General features: G+C 38.1%; 1 protein-coding gene across 1 annotated transcript; it reads left to right on the forward strand.

The window, feature by feature from the left end:
• Positions 1 to 8090: 8090 nt before the first annotated feature.
• On the forward strand, positions 8091 to 17988 carry LOC139147075 (uncharacterized). Its single transcript, XM_070717931.1, has 8 exons — positions 8091 to 8281; positions 9136 to 9322; positions 10343 to 10398; positions 12754 to 13011; positions 13308 to 14157; positions 14582 to 15288; positions 15650 to 15867; positions 16221 to 17988. The coding sequence occupies exons 2-8, from the start codon at positions 9169 to 9171 to the stop codon at positions 16321 to 16323; spliced, it is 2346 nt and encodes a 781-aa protein (XP_070574032.1). The 5' UTR covers positions 8091 to 8281; positions 9136 to 9168; the 3' UTR covers positions 16324 to 17988.
• The last annotated feature ends 77 nt before the right edge of the window (positions 17989 to 18065 follow it).

The following is an 18065-nucleotide window of genomic DNA, read 5'->3' on the forward strand; positions in this document are numbered from 1 at the left end:
ATACTTTAACAAAATGTAGAACCATTTTGTCACATTTCATGACTTTTATCTTGAAAAAATCTAAACATGTATGTTTTGTCGTAAAAAACCAAACTAGCTTAGTAACAGGGCAGCAGCTGCAACTGTTGATGATTTTTGCAATATTTATGTGCAATATATCAACAACAGTTTTGAATTCTAGCATATGAGAATAATCAAATATTAAAGAAAAAAGATAGGGTCACCATGCTTGATTGTTCTAAATTTTACATTGTCATCATAACAAAATACAAAAGTAAAACTTTGAATAGTAAAGAATATATGTGACTAAATTGAATTATTTATTTTTTTACCAAATTTGCCATTATTGCACCCAAATTTCAGAGATCGAAACATTTATTCGATGTAATCCAGTATTGTCAATTTTGAGCAACTAATTCATATATGTCTTGTACTTTTGAAACAAATATTTGGTAGGTCACTGTGCTCAGTTTTTACAATATGACAATTATCCTGAATTCACGATTTGCCTACTCTCTCATGATCGTCATTTTCTGTGCTCTTTCAGCAGGAGCAATTTACCTGGCCGGAGTTGGATTAACTCAAGTTGACTTATACTGATAAATCCAAAAAGTTCACTGATGCGTTTAAAAAATGAATCAATTTAAGAACTTTCCTCAGGAATATGACTTTCATAACAGCTAATAACAGATAGTGTTGAACATCTGCGAGCGGAACGGCGCGGTACATGTTTATTTTTTTCTGCGTGCACATGCTTTACTGATATAAAGGCATGTGATAGTGAAAAGTTTTGATCATATAGAGGGGGATTTGAAATTTTTTAGGGTATTGAGGGGGATCTGAAAAAAAAAAAGATTTTCATCGCGATTCCTCCAGGCCCCCCCCCCCATTGTTATTTGTGAACGCAGCCTAACGGACCCCTTTCGAGCGGACGATGTCAATCGCCTATATAATAAGTGTATCTCACTAGTTGTAGTACCACAGGGTACCCAGGCATCTAGTGGTTGTTGTTGTTGTTTATATTTATTAGTCGTGTTGTTGATGTTGTTGACCAATAAAATTCATGAACATAATTGTTGTGTTGTTGTTAATGTTTCAAACGTAACGTAGATGTCATAAGAAACGCTACAAGGACACTATCATTACTTGGCCGATTCAACTATCCTTGTAGCGTTTCTTATGACATCTACGTTACGTTTGAAACATTAACAACAACACAACAGTTATGTTCGTTGAATTTTATTGGTCAACAACATCAACAACACGACTAGCCATAACAACAACAACTACAATTAAAGCTGCAAGCAGCGTTGGCGGGGCCCAAGCGATTAACATGGTGTCCAATTCTTGCACTGATTATATTATGTGCAAAATTTTAGCTTGAAAACAGTCAAGTTCTTGTAAAGAAGAATTTTGAACATCATCTCATGTTTGTCTGTTTCATGCAAAATACGATATAGGGACAAAACCATGTGACCGATCCAATTGCCTTTCACAAACTTGAAAGAGCTCTCACTAAGAATGACAAAAGTGGAATTTCACTTCCATCAGTGTTTTGGTTCTGGAGAAGAAGATTTTTAGAGATAAATTGCGATTTTCGCGAAATCAAATATGGCGTCTTAAACTGAGCACGGTTACCTACCAAAAATTTGTTTCAAAAGTACAAGACATATATGAATTAGATGCTACTCAAAATTGACAATACTGGAAGGTTAAAATATTCCATGAAATGAATGTATTCATCTCTGAAATTTAGGCCGTAATAATTGCAAATTTGGTTAAAAAATAAATAATTCCATTTAGTCATATATTTTTTCATTTCATCTTTACTGTTCAAAGTTTAACTTTTGTATAATTTTATGACAAGACTGTGAAAATTTAGAAAATCAAGCATGGTGACCCCATCTTTTGTCTTTAATATTTGATTATTCTCATATGCCAGAATTCAAAAATTTCCATGTGTTCTTCCTTGTGTTGCTCTCTGGCCTGATCTTGTTTAGGTAATGTTTCACAATCATGAGCGTCATTTGACACAAACTCTTCTTCAACTACCATGTATATCAGAGTCAGAGCTATCTCTGTCACTGCTCACGTATACAGTAACAGTGACACTACAGTAGTAGGGCGGTATCTGATAGTGAAAGTTGCCAATAGGCAATAGCTGTATTAACTTTGATAATTTTGACAATATTTTTGTTCAGTTTATTATACAACTGTGTTCTTGTTCTACTCTCAACAGCATGTTGAACTGTCCAGTATTCAGCTTGCTAGCACAGCCTGTGTATGTGTACCATGCATCAGTGCTGACAACTGACTGTCAGTCTGGACTCTAATTAAACTATCACCTAATACAATTTTATATATACAGGCTTTGTCGACAAACTGAACATTGTGTGTTTGAGCTGCTGAAGGGAGATATATTGGATAGTTATTGCAAAAATCATCAACGGTTGCAGCTTCTGCCCTGTTACTAGGCTCAAGTTTGATTTTTTTACGACAATCACACATGTTTAGATTTTTTCGAGATAAAAGTCATGGAATGTGACAAAATGGTTGTAGATTCTGTTAAATTATTACTAACATTACAACATTTGAATGACATAAAGATGGTATTCATTTTTCATTAAATTACCTACAAAAACTTGGAAAAAACATAAAACATAAAAGGACCACTAAATTTTCAAGTGCCCCCCTACAGGTAGAGCAAATTTTCAAGCTCCATGAATTTAGCAAGCGATGCTCGGCCAGCTCTTTGAATTTAGCAAGCGATGCTCGGCCAGCGAACACCGTATCGATGACACTTGGGTCAGGGGTCATGACCAAAAACGTCAGTGCGTATTCACGGCCAGCTTGAATCATGCCTCTGATCGCGGAAATCACGGATCATAAATCCAAATGTTCATGTCTATTACGTAAACAGAACCCTAAAATATAAAACACATAATGTTTTGATATGGAATAACATCTTTTTGTTTCACTGACGATCAAGTTAAATGCTCACATATCGCGACAAGACTTGCGCATTTTCACGACATGAATGCGGAAGTACTTCGACTCGGCAGATGAGCCGAGCGCCTTCTCTGAAAACCTGTTTACGATATCACGTCACAGTACACTGAAAATTCTTGCGAATTCATCATTAAGAAAGCCAATTCACACAAGTTTCTAACGTCAGTAGGGATATTTGCTTGTTGGCAGCAATACACCACCAACATTTCGCCTTACTCGCTCTACGTTGTAAAAAAGCCGTATGCTTTTGCCGTGACCTAACTTTCCAAATCCACGGTAGACTTTCCGCAATAGTCGTTGGAGATTTTGTTCAATATATCACGCGTGGTGGAAACCGCAATTATCCATAATCACACAGGCACCTACAGCCAAACACGAATTTCCAAACTTATCCGTAACTTGAACAGCCTCTTCGAAAAAGTTCAATGACTCCAACCCATTTGGTGGGTCAACGATCACATCGGAACCATCGACACCCATTGCACTGATACATTGTCATCAAGAAGTTTTCTTATGATTTCGTGTTTCCTTGGCTGCCGCCTTTAGTAAAACTTGTTATGTTGTCGACAACTCTGGTGCGTTCTCGCACTGGTCTATCACCGGCTGTTAGGGGAGGACACAGCAACATTGCACTTTTATATGATATCCGATAGTTACGGCTAATAGACTATACAATATCGAAGTTAGATTGGCTCGGCTAGATTTATTAGGTGGTGAAATCTCTATTATAGGATATTTACCCGCGATTAGACAGAATCTAGTATCGCCTAGTGTCGAAGTCAGAGTCAGTCCTTGGGAGTTGGGTTTGACCAGAACAGTAAGGTGGTGAAATCTTCGAGATATATCGGATATTTACCCGCGATTTGACAAAATCTAGTAGCGGTATCGTCCAGTATCGAAGTTAGAGTAAGTCCTTGGAAATCGGGTTTGACCAGAACTGTAAGGTGGTGTAATCTCCGATATATATCGGATATTTACCCACGATTTAACAGAATCTAGTATCGTCTAGTGTCGATATTAGAGTCCCCAAATCACCGATAAATATCTGGTAAATATCGGCGATTTCACAAACCTTGCGTGCCGAGGCACAGGGCAAGTCATTCTACTATCGTCTAGTATCGATATTAGAGTCCCCAAATCGCCGATAAACATCGGGTAAATATCACAGATTTCACAGATCCGGCGTACCGAGGCACAGGGCAAGTCATTGTAGTATCGTCTAGTAGGCCCCCTATCGATATTAGAGTCCCCAAATCGCTGATAAATATCGGGTAAATTTCGGCGATTTCACAGACCGGGCGTGCAATGGCAGAAAGCAATTACAGTGAAATACGATCAAGCTACAGAACTTCATAAAACAAGGTGTTGTTTTAATCGATGTGTATCAGCGATTTTTACGACATAAACACACTGGGCTTGATGTGGTCTTGTTTACATCTTTAATCAGCTACATGCTCTCAGTTACATAACGCACAAGGGCCACTCCATGCATGTCAAATAGATAATCATAAACAAATCACCACACCATGCAATGTCATGTATCTTTCCTTTTTATTTGTGATGAATAAGAGAGCGTGCATTCAGACACCTACATATAAAATTACCCGAATAGCTTCATTTATGATCCTTGACACTCACATATCAGCTGTGCGTAGACCCCAGTAATTGTGCCCCGGCGGGACCTTGTCCCACTCTTATTCAGTCAATCACACCAGTCGGCCACCCCTTAAAGCTAGTGGCACACTCCTCTAAGTACTTCCGTGGCAGTATACTTGACAACGTCACCTGGCGTACAAAAGCTGGTTGCCACGTTGCCTTACACAAGGGGCCGAGATTAGCGTTCGTGTGACTACTAGCTGAATTTAACAGCGGGCATTGCAGTCTGTTGTGCCGTCTTTGACTTTCAAGTGTACAATATAACATACATCACTGATCGATTTCTGACTGACGAGGTTTTAAACTGCTGCCTTTTGAACATTGAGGCAACTTAACCGATCCAAATGCCTTTCGCAAACTTGAAAGTGCTCGCACTAAGAAAGATATGAGTAAAATGTCAGTTGAATCTGTGTGTTGGTTTTTGAGAAGAAGATTTTTAATGATTAAATTGCGATTTTCGCTATATCCAATACGGCGAACAAACCTTCTGACTGACCTAAACCCTTTCGGAAATTAAAAAGAACTACCACTAGGGATTATGAGTGTAAAATTTTAGTTCAATCTGTGTATTGGTTCTGGAGGAGAATGTTTTTAAAGATTAAATTACGAGTTTTGCAAAATCAAATACGGCAGCCAAACCATGTGACCGATCCAAACGCCTTTCGCAAACTTGAAAGAGATCACACTTTAGATGATAGACATAAAATTTCAATTGAATCTGTGTGTTTGTTCTGGAGTAGACGATTTTTAAGAGTAAGTTACGATTTTTGCAAAATTCAATATGGCGGCAAAACCAGGTGACCTATCCAAATGCCTTTCACAAACTTGAAAGAGATAACACTATAGATGATGCATGTACAATTTCTGTCGATTCGGTATGTTTGTTCTACAGAAGAAGATTTTTAAAGATGAAATTACAATTTTCGCAAAATCCATATGGCGGCCAAACCGAGTGACCGATCAAAACGCCTTTCGCAAACTTGCAATTGAAAGAGAGATTACACATTAGATGATATAAGTAAAATTTTAGTTCAATCGGTGAACCGGTTCTTGAGTAGAAGATTTTTAAAGATTAAATGTGATTTCACAAAATCCAATATGGCGGCCAAACCACGTGACCGATCGAAATGTTTTTTGCAACTTGAAAGAGATCACTGTAAGGATGACATGATTAAAATTTGAGCTTAATCGGTGTTGTGGTTCTGGAGAAGAATATTTTTAAAGATTAAATAACGATTTTTTGCAAAATACAATATGGCGGCCAAACCACGTGACCGATCCAAACGCCTTTTGCAAACTTGAAAGAGATCACACTTTTGATGATAGATGTAAAATTTTAGTTCAATCGGTGAATCGGCTCTGGAGAAGAAGATTTTTAAAGATTAAATTGTGATTTCACAAAATCCAATATGGCGGCCAAACCACGTGACCGATCAAAATGATTTTTGCAAACTTGAAAGAGATCACTGTTAGGATGACATGAGTAAAATTTGAGCTTAATCATTGTTTTGGTTCTGGAGGAGAAGATTTTTAAAGATTAAATTACGATTTTTTGCAAAATCCAATATGGCCGCCAAACCACGTGACCGATCCAAACGCCTTTCGCAACATTGAAAGAGATCATACTTCAGATGATATATGTAAAATTTTAGTTCAATCGGTGAATCTGTTCTTGAGGAGAAGATTTTTAAAAATTAAATTGTGATTTCACAAAATCCAAAATGGCGGCCAAACCACGTGACCGATCAAAATGGTTTTTGCAAACTTGAAAGAGATCACTGTAAGGATGACATGAGTAAAATTTGAGCTCAATCGGTGTTTTGGTTCTGGAGAAGAAGATTTTTAAAGATTAAATGAGTATTTTAGAATATCCAATATGGCGGCCAAGGTCACGTGACCGCATGCAATTTTATTTGCAAATTCTAAAGACCTTAGGTCATGCTTGCTATACAAAAAATTTCAAATCGACTAGACCCCTATGTCTTCTGGAGAAGCCATCTTTAGGTTTTTGGAAAATCCAATATGGCCGCCAGGTCACATGACCAATCAAAATTTCAAGGGTCAGGTGCACGAGTACTTATTGGCTCCTATTAGCCCTGCAAGTTTGAGAAGTTTCGTTCAGCCGTTCGAGAGATCTAGGTGAGCAAAGAAACGGCAGAAGAAGAAGAAGAGGAAGTCAGTAGAACTTGAGCAATAACAATAGGGTCCCAGCCGGTCGGCTTGGGCCCCTAACAAACAACCAGATGCCTGGGTACCCTGTGGTAGTACAAGGACATACACCTAGCTCTCGTAAGCAGTCCGGGTTATGTCCATAGAGAGGATATTACGATTGACCAATCAGCGAACCTGCTGCCGTAACGTCATGAATAATTAACCATGCAATCCTTGGCTCACAGATTGCAATGAGTTCAGAACTTTCGGCCAGATTCACTCTTTATTTTTAGCACTAGGTAGTTTTTAGATGTAGACGTTACGCACAATGTTCAGTACGGTCGAGATAGCGACTGGCACTGGTGGTTATTACATCGAATATTACTTCTTTAGATGATTTTCCTGGCCAGGTACCGCTCCTAGAAATCAGGATTTGACCCTTGTAAATCTACAGCAAGTTATTTGTCGCCGAATATCGCCTATTTTTGGTCAAATTAAATTTAACCTTTCCATCTGTAGCATGGAGAATGTTTCAAGCTTTCCAACGATGGGTCAACTGTTCTTGTCAATGATCGGAGCACGATGGAGCACGATTTTTTCGATCACCATGCATTTCCCGGTACGATTGACCCTTCGCTCAGAAAAACGCGCGTAGAATCAATCGCCGAGAAGTTTAATAACCAGAAGCTGGTAAAGAGTACGAAAAACGTCCAATAACTCTTTGTCGAACATGGTCTAGGGTAAAGAAACTCAGAAAACTATTCCTGAAGAAATCCTTACAATTTTTAACACGGTTGAACGTCGCAAATTGACTCGACACCTCCGGGTAGCTAACATTCTCACTCGATCGGTCACGGTGGATCTGTCAGGTCAGATCGCGATCTCAGCATAACATTTCAAAGTGAACCCGCTTAACCTTTAACCGCTATTACATATACAGTATGTGATTGTTCTTGCCTAACCTCATTACATATACGGTACGACATTGGCTTTTCCCAACTATCCTCTATATTAGCTGTGGAAACGCAGCTATCTGTTGGCGGGGTTGCGTGCGTCGTTATGTGGGTCAAAGGTCAACCCCGCCACGGATATCCGTGGCGGGGTTGACCTTTGACCCACATAACGACGCACGCAACCCCGCCAACAGATAGCTGCGTTTCCACAGCTACCTCTATATGGACATAACCCGGACTGGTAAGTATGGATAAGCTTACGCGCATGCGCAAATGATCGCCCGCTAACTGGGGAATTCCCGAATATCCAATACATAGTGTAGAGTCCACGAATACCATGCAGATAGAAGAATATTATGTCTCCCACCTCCTTGTCCCAATGAACCATATGTTTTAGCTGACCACAAACAAGGCTGTTGACTGCCGAATGATCTGGTATTGTGATCTACAGTTTTCACTGAGCTGTGAGGACTTCGTTTGTCCTTAGCGACGCCCCTTATCTACATATTAAGGTATGTATGTCAATTTTTCGTGGTGTACCTCTCCTCTGGGTGTACCTTCCTCAAGTCAGTGACGCGACGTCATCCCTTTATACTAGATACTAGAAGTGAACATCACTTGCTTGTAGAAATGAACATATACTAGTTGTTGAATTTCAAACAGCGTAAGAATTATAATTGTTAACCGGAAGCCAAATATCCAAAGAGCGAAGTGGGGACATTTCCTTTGATCACAGTCGCTCGAGAGCTATTCAGCTCTGGGACTATTCGCCCCATAGACGAGTATACAGAAGCGAGATATTTCTCGCTTCTGTATACTCGTCTATGGGGCGAATAGTCCCAGAGCTGAATAGCTCTCGAGCGACTGTGCTTTGATGAAACATTTTTCAAAGCAAAACTGAAAGTGGTATAGCAACGATCTCGGTACTTCATTATACGGTCAATGCGTAACTATTAAATAGAGGGTCTAATGTGGCCCGGAGAGAGATGCTTTCGATCTCGCAGTATCTCACGGACGAAATGCTGAACATTCGTCTTCAGTCAGATAGTGCATGGATTACATCCATGGATAGTGTGACAGACCATCTCCACACATTGTGCAAAATGCCAATGATAATATTGACACAAGACAAGACCCACACTTCACGACCGCAAGTGACCTCGCATTATCTAATTATTTGACAGTTCATCTTTGATGTCGACAGACGGGGAGTGTGATCATCTCAGTATACATATACTAGGCCTATACTATATAGGGACGGGCAGGCAAGAGAGGTGTACGTCCTGATTAAAGGTGCACTTGTGACTTGGTAGGCAACTGATTGCTTTCTACAAATTTTTCGTAATTTCGAGCGTTCTCATTCCAGGTAACATATTCTTTACCAACTGATAAAACAACTATGGATATCAGTCGTTCGGTTTGGTTGTCATGCATAGATAAGAACCTCAACAACGAATCACTTCAACGTGAATTGAACAAAATTGCTGAAGAGGGTTGCACCATGCATTCTTTTGATGACGCAGGCGCACTGATTACCTGCAATAACGAAAGTGGTGAGTACTTTAGAATCATAGTTACACTATTCTTGGAATTTAAGGACTCTGATTTGCATCTCCAGATTAAAAAATTGTATAGGAATGACATAAATTGACACAATCAAACGTGGATCACTCTGTACTGTTTAAAACAGTCCAATAAACTGAGTAATCGGTGTGAGAAATGTTGCATTTGAGATAACACCTTCTAAAAGTGGCTTATTTATGATATATGACTCATTCAATGAAATTCGATGGGTGAAGTTTGTCAGTTAAGGTAGTATACACCTTGAAAGTGAAAGACTTAAACTTTTGCTCAAACTTTCCTTAATGAAACTTTCATCTATTCTCTTACTTAATCAAGAAAAAATCAGGGGTCATTGTCCAAATTTTGGTACTAGAGAACAAATAACCAAAGATTTACTGATATTTAAAATTCAAAATGGCTGCCATCCCTGTGTTAACCCTGTGAAGAAAAAATAAAATTTTCGATATCCGTTCATTTTTGCTTCCCTCTCGCCCGTGCCCATAAATAAACATTAACGGTCAGGGCGGAGTCCGTTATTTCCATTATATTATCAACGAACCCGAGAAAACCGTCACAATATAAAAAAATTTCCCATGTGAAAGACAATGGGGCCGAGAACTGTGCAATATGCGACGCACTATCACACGTGCTGTACAAAGTTTGCACACCCAGAGATGTTTTTTGGAAATATGTGTCTAAACTTGGCCCATAAGTGCTCAATTTTATTTTGTGATTGATTATGATCTACGTTTTAGCTGTAAAGTAACAATGATTACAATACAGTGAGTTGTTAATATTATTATTCATAATCACTGGCATGAAAGTAAACCATTAATGTGTATTTGTGGTCAGTCATGTGGTTCAGCTCAACTTATTAAAATGCGACAGACAGAGCATGGAAATATAATGTATGTATGATGTATGTGTAAATACTGCATAATTACTGCATGTATTGTCACATGTTACAGCAGATTGACTGCAATTAATTATTCTTTTTTCTAAATTACAAGATACTGATAAGTTAGAGGGAAGACAAAGGTTATTTAAAGCAGAAAAATGTGATATGGTAAGTTTAAAAAAAAATTGTCTGATTCACAAGTACTTGTAACATTACTTGGACAATTAATGTTGGGTGAAAGGCTAACATAGGATGCCAAATGTTAAAGCATAGACTCTCGAGGGTCTATGGTTAAAGCCTTAGTGGTATGTAGTATAAGAAAGGCCATACTACCACCCAAGTCGTAATTGCTTAGTAGTCCCCACGGACGAACTCCGGGGGACTTATAGATTGGGTCATGTCCGTCCGTCCGTCCGTCCGTCCGTCCGTTCACGCAGATATCTCAGACATGCCCTGGTCAATTTCTTTCAAACTTTGCACAAGGATAGTACCCTACCCCATACAGATGCACGTCGATTTGTTTCACAATGCGATCAAATTTGGCCGTGTTAGAGGACTTTTTAGTTTCCACCTCCATAGACTCTCATGTATAAGGCAGCTGTCCATAGACTCCCATGTATAAGGCAGTCCATAGACTCCCATGTATAAGGCAGTCCATAGACTCCCATGTATAAGGCAGTCCATAGACTCCCATGTATAAGTCAGCTCTGCATAGAATGCCATGTATAAGGCCAAGTAAAATAAAAATTTAGTTTCTCATCATATTCATATAGCAAAAAGGATGCGGTGACACAGTTTTTAGCCCCACGGATGAAGTCCAGGGGCTTATAGATTGGGTCATGTCCCTCCATTCACGATGATATCTCAGATATTTTGACAAGATGTCACGTGACCTCGGTGACCTTTGACCTCAAATATACATATTTGTCCATAACTCAGTAACCACCAGTGCTACACCCTTCATATATGGTATGATGGGACACCTTATGACGCCACATATTGTACCTCATTAATTATGCGCATATCTAATTTTGAGCAAGCCAATAGAGCTAGAGGTCTGATTTTTGGTATATAGGGATAACTTAGCAATACAATTTTTTGACAAATTGTCATGTGACCTCAGTGACCTTTGACCTCAAATATTCATATTTGTCCATAACTCAGTAACCACAAGTGCTACACCCTTCATTTATGGTATGATGGGACACCTTATGACACTACATATTGTACCTCATTAATTTTACGCATATCTAATTTTGAGCAAGCCAATAGAGCTAGAGGTCTGATTTTTGGTATATAGGGATAACTTAGCAATACAATTTTTTTGACAAGATGTCACGTGACCTCAATGACCTTTGACCTGAAATATACATATTTGTCCATAACTCAGTAACCACAAGTGGTACACCCTTCATATTTGGCATGATGGAAGACCTTATGATGCCACATACTGTACCTCATTAATTATGCACATATCTAATTCTGAGCAAGCAAATAGAGCTGGACGTCTGATTTTTGGTATATAGGGATAACTATAGAATAGAAATTTTTTGATCAAATGTCATGTGACCTCTATGACCTTTTACCGAAAATATACGTTTTTGTCAATAAATAAGTAACCACAAGTGCTATGTCCTTTATATTTAGTAGGATGGGCGACCTTATGACAACACACGCTTTACCTCATTGATTATGCACATATATAATTCTGGCAAGTGAATCGAGCTAGATGTCTGACTTTGGCATATAGGGATTAATTAGCAATATATTTTTTTTCAAAATGTCACGTGACCTCGATGACTTTTTACCTTGATTATACATATATATGCATAACTCAGTAACCACAAGTTCTATACCCTCCAATTTTGATAGGATATTAGACCTTAAGATGTCACATCTTGGACATCATTTATTATCCACATATGTATTTCTTGGCTGGCCAATACAGCTAGAGGTCTGATCTATTTTCCCGATTTAGAACCATAACTTAGACATGCCTCATGTGTTTCAAATTGGGAAAAACAACATAGACCTATGTGCCCATAGATCTTAACATATACACTCCAGTGATACTTCTTAAAGACCACATTTACCTGCCCCATAAAGACTAATACTCCGCTATTTCAAGTGGGGACTATGTCATTTTCAATGACTTGTTCCAAGTAATTCTAAGAGCATCTGTGATCTGATTCATGACAAGACAGGTTTGGCATTTGTGCCTTACATATTTCATACAAAAGGAACTAAATTTTCAAACATGGCCCCTGGCAGTAGTAGATGTTTATTCTGTCATCAAATTTTGTAACTTGCAGTTAACAAATCAGATTGAATTACATTGCAGTACAAAATGGAAACATCTGTTTGATATCATTTGTAAACTAGTCCTGTTTCATCTGCACAATGTCAAGCAAGCTTGCTTGCTGTCATGTCATATTTATATTGTAACGACTTCCCCCATCTTTCATGGCATACATGTATGATTATGAATCATAGATATGCATGTCACTTATATTTTCTTACAAGACAATTTGGAAAGTACGTGCAGATGTCATGGATGAGTTTTCTAAAGTGATAGAACAACTGAACCCGAAAAAGACTCGGGTCCTAAACAACACTGGTGCTGTCAGAAAACGAAAGATGCCTGCTGGCATGTATGTCGAGGGTTCTCTACTCCAGGTTAGAAAGTTTGAAGATACTTTAGCTTGTCTATATCATGAACGAGTGACTGGAAACAGTTCTGGTATGATTGTCCCATCCAAGCTAGCTGGTAAGAAGGTAAAGGTGAGTGAAATTACACAAAATTCTCACTACCTACTGCAAACTTCAAGGGTATCCCTCTGACAATTCAAGCATACTAGTACACAGTAATCTTATGGGATGAAATATTGTACAGTGTAAACAGATACATGCAATCCTCTAGCCTTTTCTGTAAAAAACCTACTGTTGTATAACTTTCCTGATATCAATGCACTACAACAGATAAACGATTCTGTATCACCATGAAGTGAAATGATAGCTGTGACAGACAATTTGTGGCACTAAACCTCAGTAATCAGGAATTCTTTTATTACTCATAGATTCTTGAAAATGTTACAGGAGAGATAAGTCCATGGGTTTTCTATTTATGTCCTTCAATTGAAAAACACATGGACACCGTTGAGAAAAAAGCTGAAGTAACAATTGAAAAAGTCCCAAAGAAGAAGATAGTAAAGGTGTTTGCCACAACAGTGGATCATCTGTTTGAAACAGACACGGTGATGAAGTCACTTGCTTCAAGCACCAAGCATTCTCCCATGTCTAAATCAACAAAGTCAGGCAGTGAAGACAAACGACCAGGATACAAAAGAGAAAGAAAAGAAGATCGAACATCAGATAGCTTAAAGGGCTCCTCAGATAACACTCACACTGCAACCGGTGAATCAAGTCCGTTACGAAAAAGGGTAAGCCCACAGTCTCAGTTAGGTCGTCACAGATCAGAGAAACAAAACAGAGACCCAAGGGATATCTCAGAGTGTCTCGATCGATTGTCATTTTCATTTAAAACAAAGGAAGATGTTAAAGTTTGCATCAAGTTTGGCGATATAACCAAGGAAAAGGCTGATGTTATCGTCAATTCTGCAAATTCCCATCTGCAACACAAAGAAGGACTTGCTAAGGTAGTTGCCGATAGAGCAGGTTCCAAAGTACAACGCCAGTGTATTGAACATGTCAGCAAACACGGCCCTTTACGTCCAGGGCAAGTTTGTTACACACCAGGCGGAAATTTGGGGTGTAAATATTTGATTCATGCTGTTGGACCAATTTGGGTAGAGGGTGAACACCTGCAAGCTGTGTCACGATGTCTGAATGACACAGTTATGAAGACACTGGATGTTGCATCGCGCACCTTAGGAGCAAGTTCTATTGTATTGCCCGCCATAAGCACAGGTAAATACATTGACCAGTGTATCATTAAGAAAAATATTAAAAAGACAAAATTACACTTTTTTTTACCTTTTTAATGATATCATGGAAACATGGGATACTTGCATAAAGTAACTCAGTGTAATAAATGACAATGCTACATAACTGCAAAAGTGTCAAAAATTACCCCTTTGCTGAATACAGATGATTTCATTCATGAAACACAAGCTCAAAATAGAGTGACTTAGTCCCTGTAACATTGACATTGACATTGAGCTGTTGTAATGGATTGAATTGAGACACTGACCACATTTCATATGGAGAAATGCACTGGTATATTGCTACTTTTACATTCTAATTTTGACTTGTATTTTAGTTTCCAATCATCAAAGATTTTTGTTTCAACAAAATTTGATAAATTCTAAAATACATACCGGTATATTTGAAGGAATTCACGGAGTACCTGTTGATGTGTGTGCCAGAGTATATTACACTGCAATCAGCCAATTTTCATCAAATCATGGATCAGCAACCCTGAAAGATGTACGAATTGTGATAAATGACCAAGACTCTGTAGGTACTTTTATTTTGGAGCTTAGTGCGGCCGAAGAACGAAATCGCATCGGTGGACCCCAACATCTACTTGACCTTTCACCTGCACTTGTTCCAAAAGCCACAGGTAACTCAGACAGAAGTTGGCGTTCATCACCTCGTACTAAGACTGTTAGAGATTCGGGCAGCAAAGCTGGTGCAACAGCAAGCAGTTCAGGAATGTCACCTCATAAGTCCACAGTATCTAAGAAGTATAAACATCGTGGTCCATTCAAATCCACCATGCCAATTTCACCGGCAGATAATACAGATGCAATTGCAGTGTCTTTAGACCAGAGAGGCTCTTGTCAAATTTGTACCAATGATAATGCCACTTTAATGGAGATGAAATGTTGTGAAAATACCATGTGCCATCGATGTTTCAGTCGTCATTTTCAAGGAGATGGCAAGTGTCCTTTCTGCTCAATAGTTGTTTTGCTTATCAGAGGCAATCAACCACCTGGATCCATGGAACATTACCTGGAAAAAGACCGGCATCTTCCGGGTTTTGATCAGGTCGGCACCATTGTCATATTATATGACTTTAAAGATGGCTTTCAAGGAGTAAGTTACTCTTCCCAGATTTTCACATCTTTGAATATTTTTCAGACCTGTATAGTTTTCAGTATCTATGTAAAAATCACAGAGTGCCTCTTGTCTAGTTTTTTATGTGGTCCGTTCTTCCACATGATATACCCATATAAACAGCATATCACCGATTTACTGTGAGCCCATTCCTCTGCCGACATGCAGAATTACTTTCTTTGCTGAAAAGAAAAATAATCCCAACGACAGAAGTTGCAAAAAGTTGACTTTGTAACTCAATCAGGCTGACTGTGGAGAATGAAATCAGACCAAGTACCAAGTAGTGATCAAGGAAAGCTACATTTTTTCCTTACATCCATGCAATAATATGTGTTTGCAGGTTAATCACCCTAATCCTGGTGAACTCTACCTTGGTACACAACGAACAGCATACTTACCAGCAAATGCAGAAGGTCGAGAAGTTTTGGGTTTACTAAAGAAGGCATTCGATCTTGGCGTTCTTTTCACCATTGGAACATCAGTTACAACAGGAACAGATAATTGCGTAGTTTGGAACGATGTACATCATAAAACAAGCCGATCAGGTGGACCCGCAAGGTAGAGTTCATTATAGAGATGTCTCTGCATTGTTGTGCTGCGTTAATTAATCTCGCTTTCATTTGTAAAATCATTGACTGTGTTTCATGTATATGGATACGTATGAAGTCTGAAATAAAGAAATGATGATAGTAATAATTGATAACCCTTACAACATGATCAGATGCAGGGGCAGACTGTCAGCCCTTTCCTGAACAAATTAGTTACTTTGACAAAATATTCAAAGGATCTCTAAAACACCATTATATTAATCAGCCAGTGTCAACATGAACTAATCAAGAACTAGGAATTGCAAGCTTCAGGCTTTCAACCAATCAGGTTTCAATTTTTGTATAACAATTTTTGTTTTTTAGGTATGGCTATCCAGACCCAACTTATCTGGATCGTGTGAAAGCAGAATTAGCTGCCAAAGCAATCACAGGTGACATGGTATCTTCCTTCTCTTCAAGACACTAAACATGTTTATCCTGCTGACAAACAATTTTGTCCAAACCATGGAAGCTTATACCTTGAAGTTATACCTTGTTGAACATATTGATAATTTTAATGTGTTAAAACACATAAAATACATGATAATCTGATATCAATCTGCTCTCAGTTAGGAAACATTAGATTTCTCAGTAAAAGTCTTGGCTTCACCATTTTTGCTGTATACCTTCAGAAATAGAAAAGTTAAACGTACGTCTTTAAGTATATGTAGAATACATTGAGAAAGAACTGAAAATTGTTGAATGAATCAAATTATGCTGCTGATCTTTGAAAAAGTGTATGTACAGTGTAATACCAATTTTCATCATCCATTGTGTGTGTACAACAACCGGTAGTTTACATGACTGTTCTAGATTATAGATTGTTATTTCATTATTTCATTTAGGCAGACACTTATATAAGGCTATAAACATGGCATTGCAAAACATGAGAGACTTTAACAAAGTTTATTTTTTGATATTTTATATAGTGGCCTTCTAATGCAGGAATATAGGTTCATTTTTACATTCAATCTATCAATCAATCATAGGAATTTTTATAGAGCCAAACTCCACTAGACAGCCAATGTTGAATGTTGCTTTACAGAGTCAGAGGAGAGCTGTTAGTATGCTTTGCTAAACAGATGAGTCTTGATGCACATATCAAAACTATCAAGACTGGGTGACTTGCATACTATGAGTGGGACACTGGAGAATTGACATTTTAACATTACCAAATCATTCATGTGACATCACATGCCCAGTTCTAGTTTTACCTTGTGAAACTACCCTAATGAAAATGAGAGTGAGCAAAGTGGTGGACCTACCCAAATGAGAGTGAGCAAAGTGAATGAAACCTATGAGTGAAAGTTGAACGATAGATGTGCAACCTATATTTCTTCATGTTGATTGTAAAATTTGTAACTCTGCAAGAAATTCAAGAAATTATTGAGCCTATTTGTGTATCTAAGGATGTTTTTATCAAAGTGTCTTTATGTTTTTTGCTCTTACAATCCGAAGTACAGATTTCTATGCAATAGTCTGAATTTGTTGTAAATTTTGTAATTTATAAGTAAGAAGAACAAAGTCTAGTTTAAGTATGATATCCTTCATATTTTCAGATATAATGGCTTCCATTCATTCTTGTATAGAAAGGTTGTTTAATCTTAGAAATGTTCTGAATATTTCACACACAAAAAGATAAGGAGGTTTATGATGGGGCCAAAGCTTGATCTGACATCTTTTACGTTTGACTACAGAGTACAAAAGACTTTGTATGCTTGACCAAGTACAGCGTATACATGATATTATGTGAACTGTTGCAAAGTCTACAACATCAAGAAGGCATAATCCCTATTTAGCATGTATGTTTCTTAACGAGGAATATCTCCGATTGCAGCTGATACCTTATAAGTATTACATACCCCATACCAGCTGAGAATTTGTATTTAAAGATGTATAGGTTGCTTTTTACAAGATTAGCAAGATCTTTGAAATTCACAAAATGTGCACACTTTATCTTGACACTAGTTTAGTTTGTATATGAATGTACATAACCACAGACTTATCTTAACCTGCACGGCAGACATTCTGTTTATTTCAAATCATATCAAATTCAATAAATTTTCTTACTTGATTGTGCTTATATTTAAAATTGTTCATCCATCTTGTCAGTCTAAATACAGATTGGAGATTTGGTCTGTGAACTGAGGATGAACATGGACTGTCCTG

The sequence above is a fragment of the Ptychodera flava genome, chromosome 13 (genome assembly GCF_041260155.1).
Source record: "Ptychodera flava strain L36383 chromosome 13, AS_Pfla_20210202, whole genome shotgun sequence".
Classification (NCBI taxonomy): Eukaryota; Metazoa; Hemichordata; class Enteropneusta; family Ptychoderidae; genus Ptychodera; species Ptychodera flava.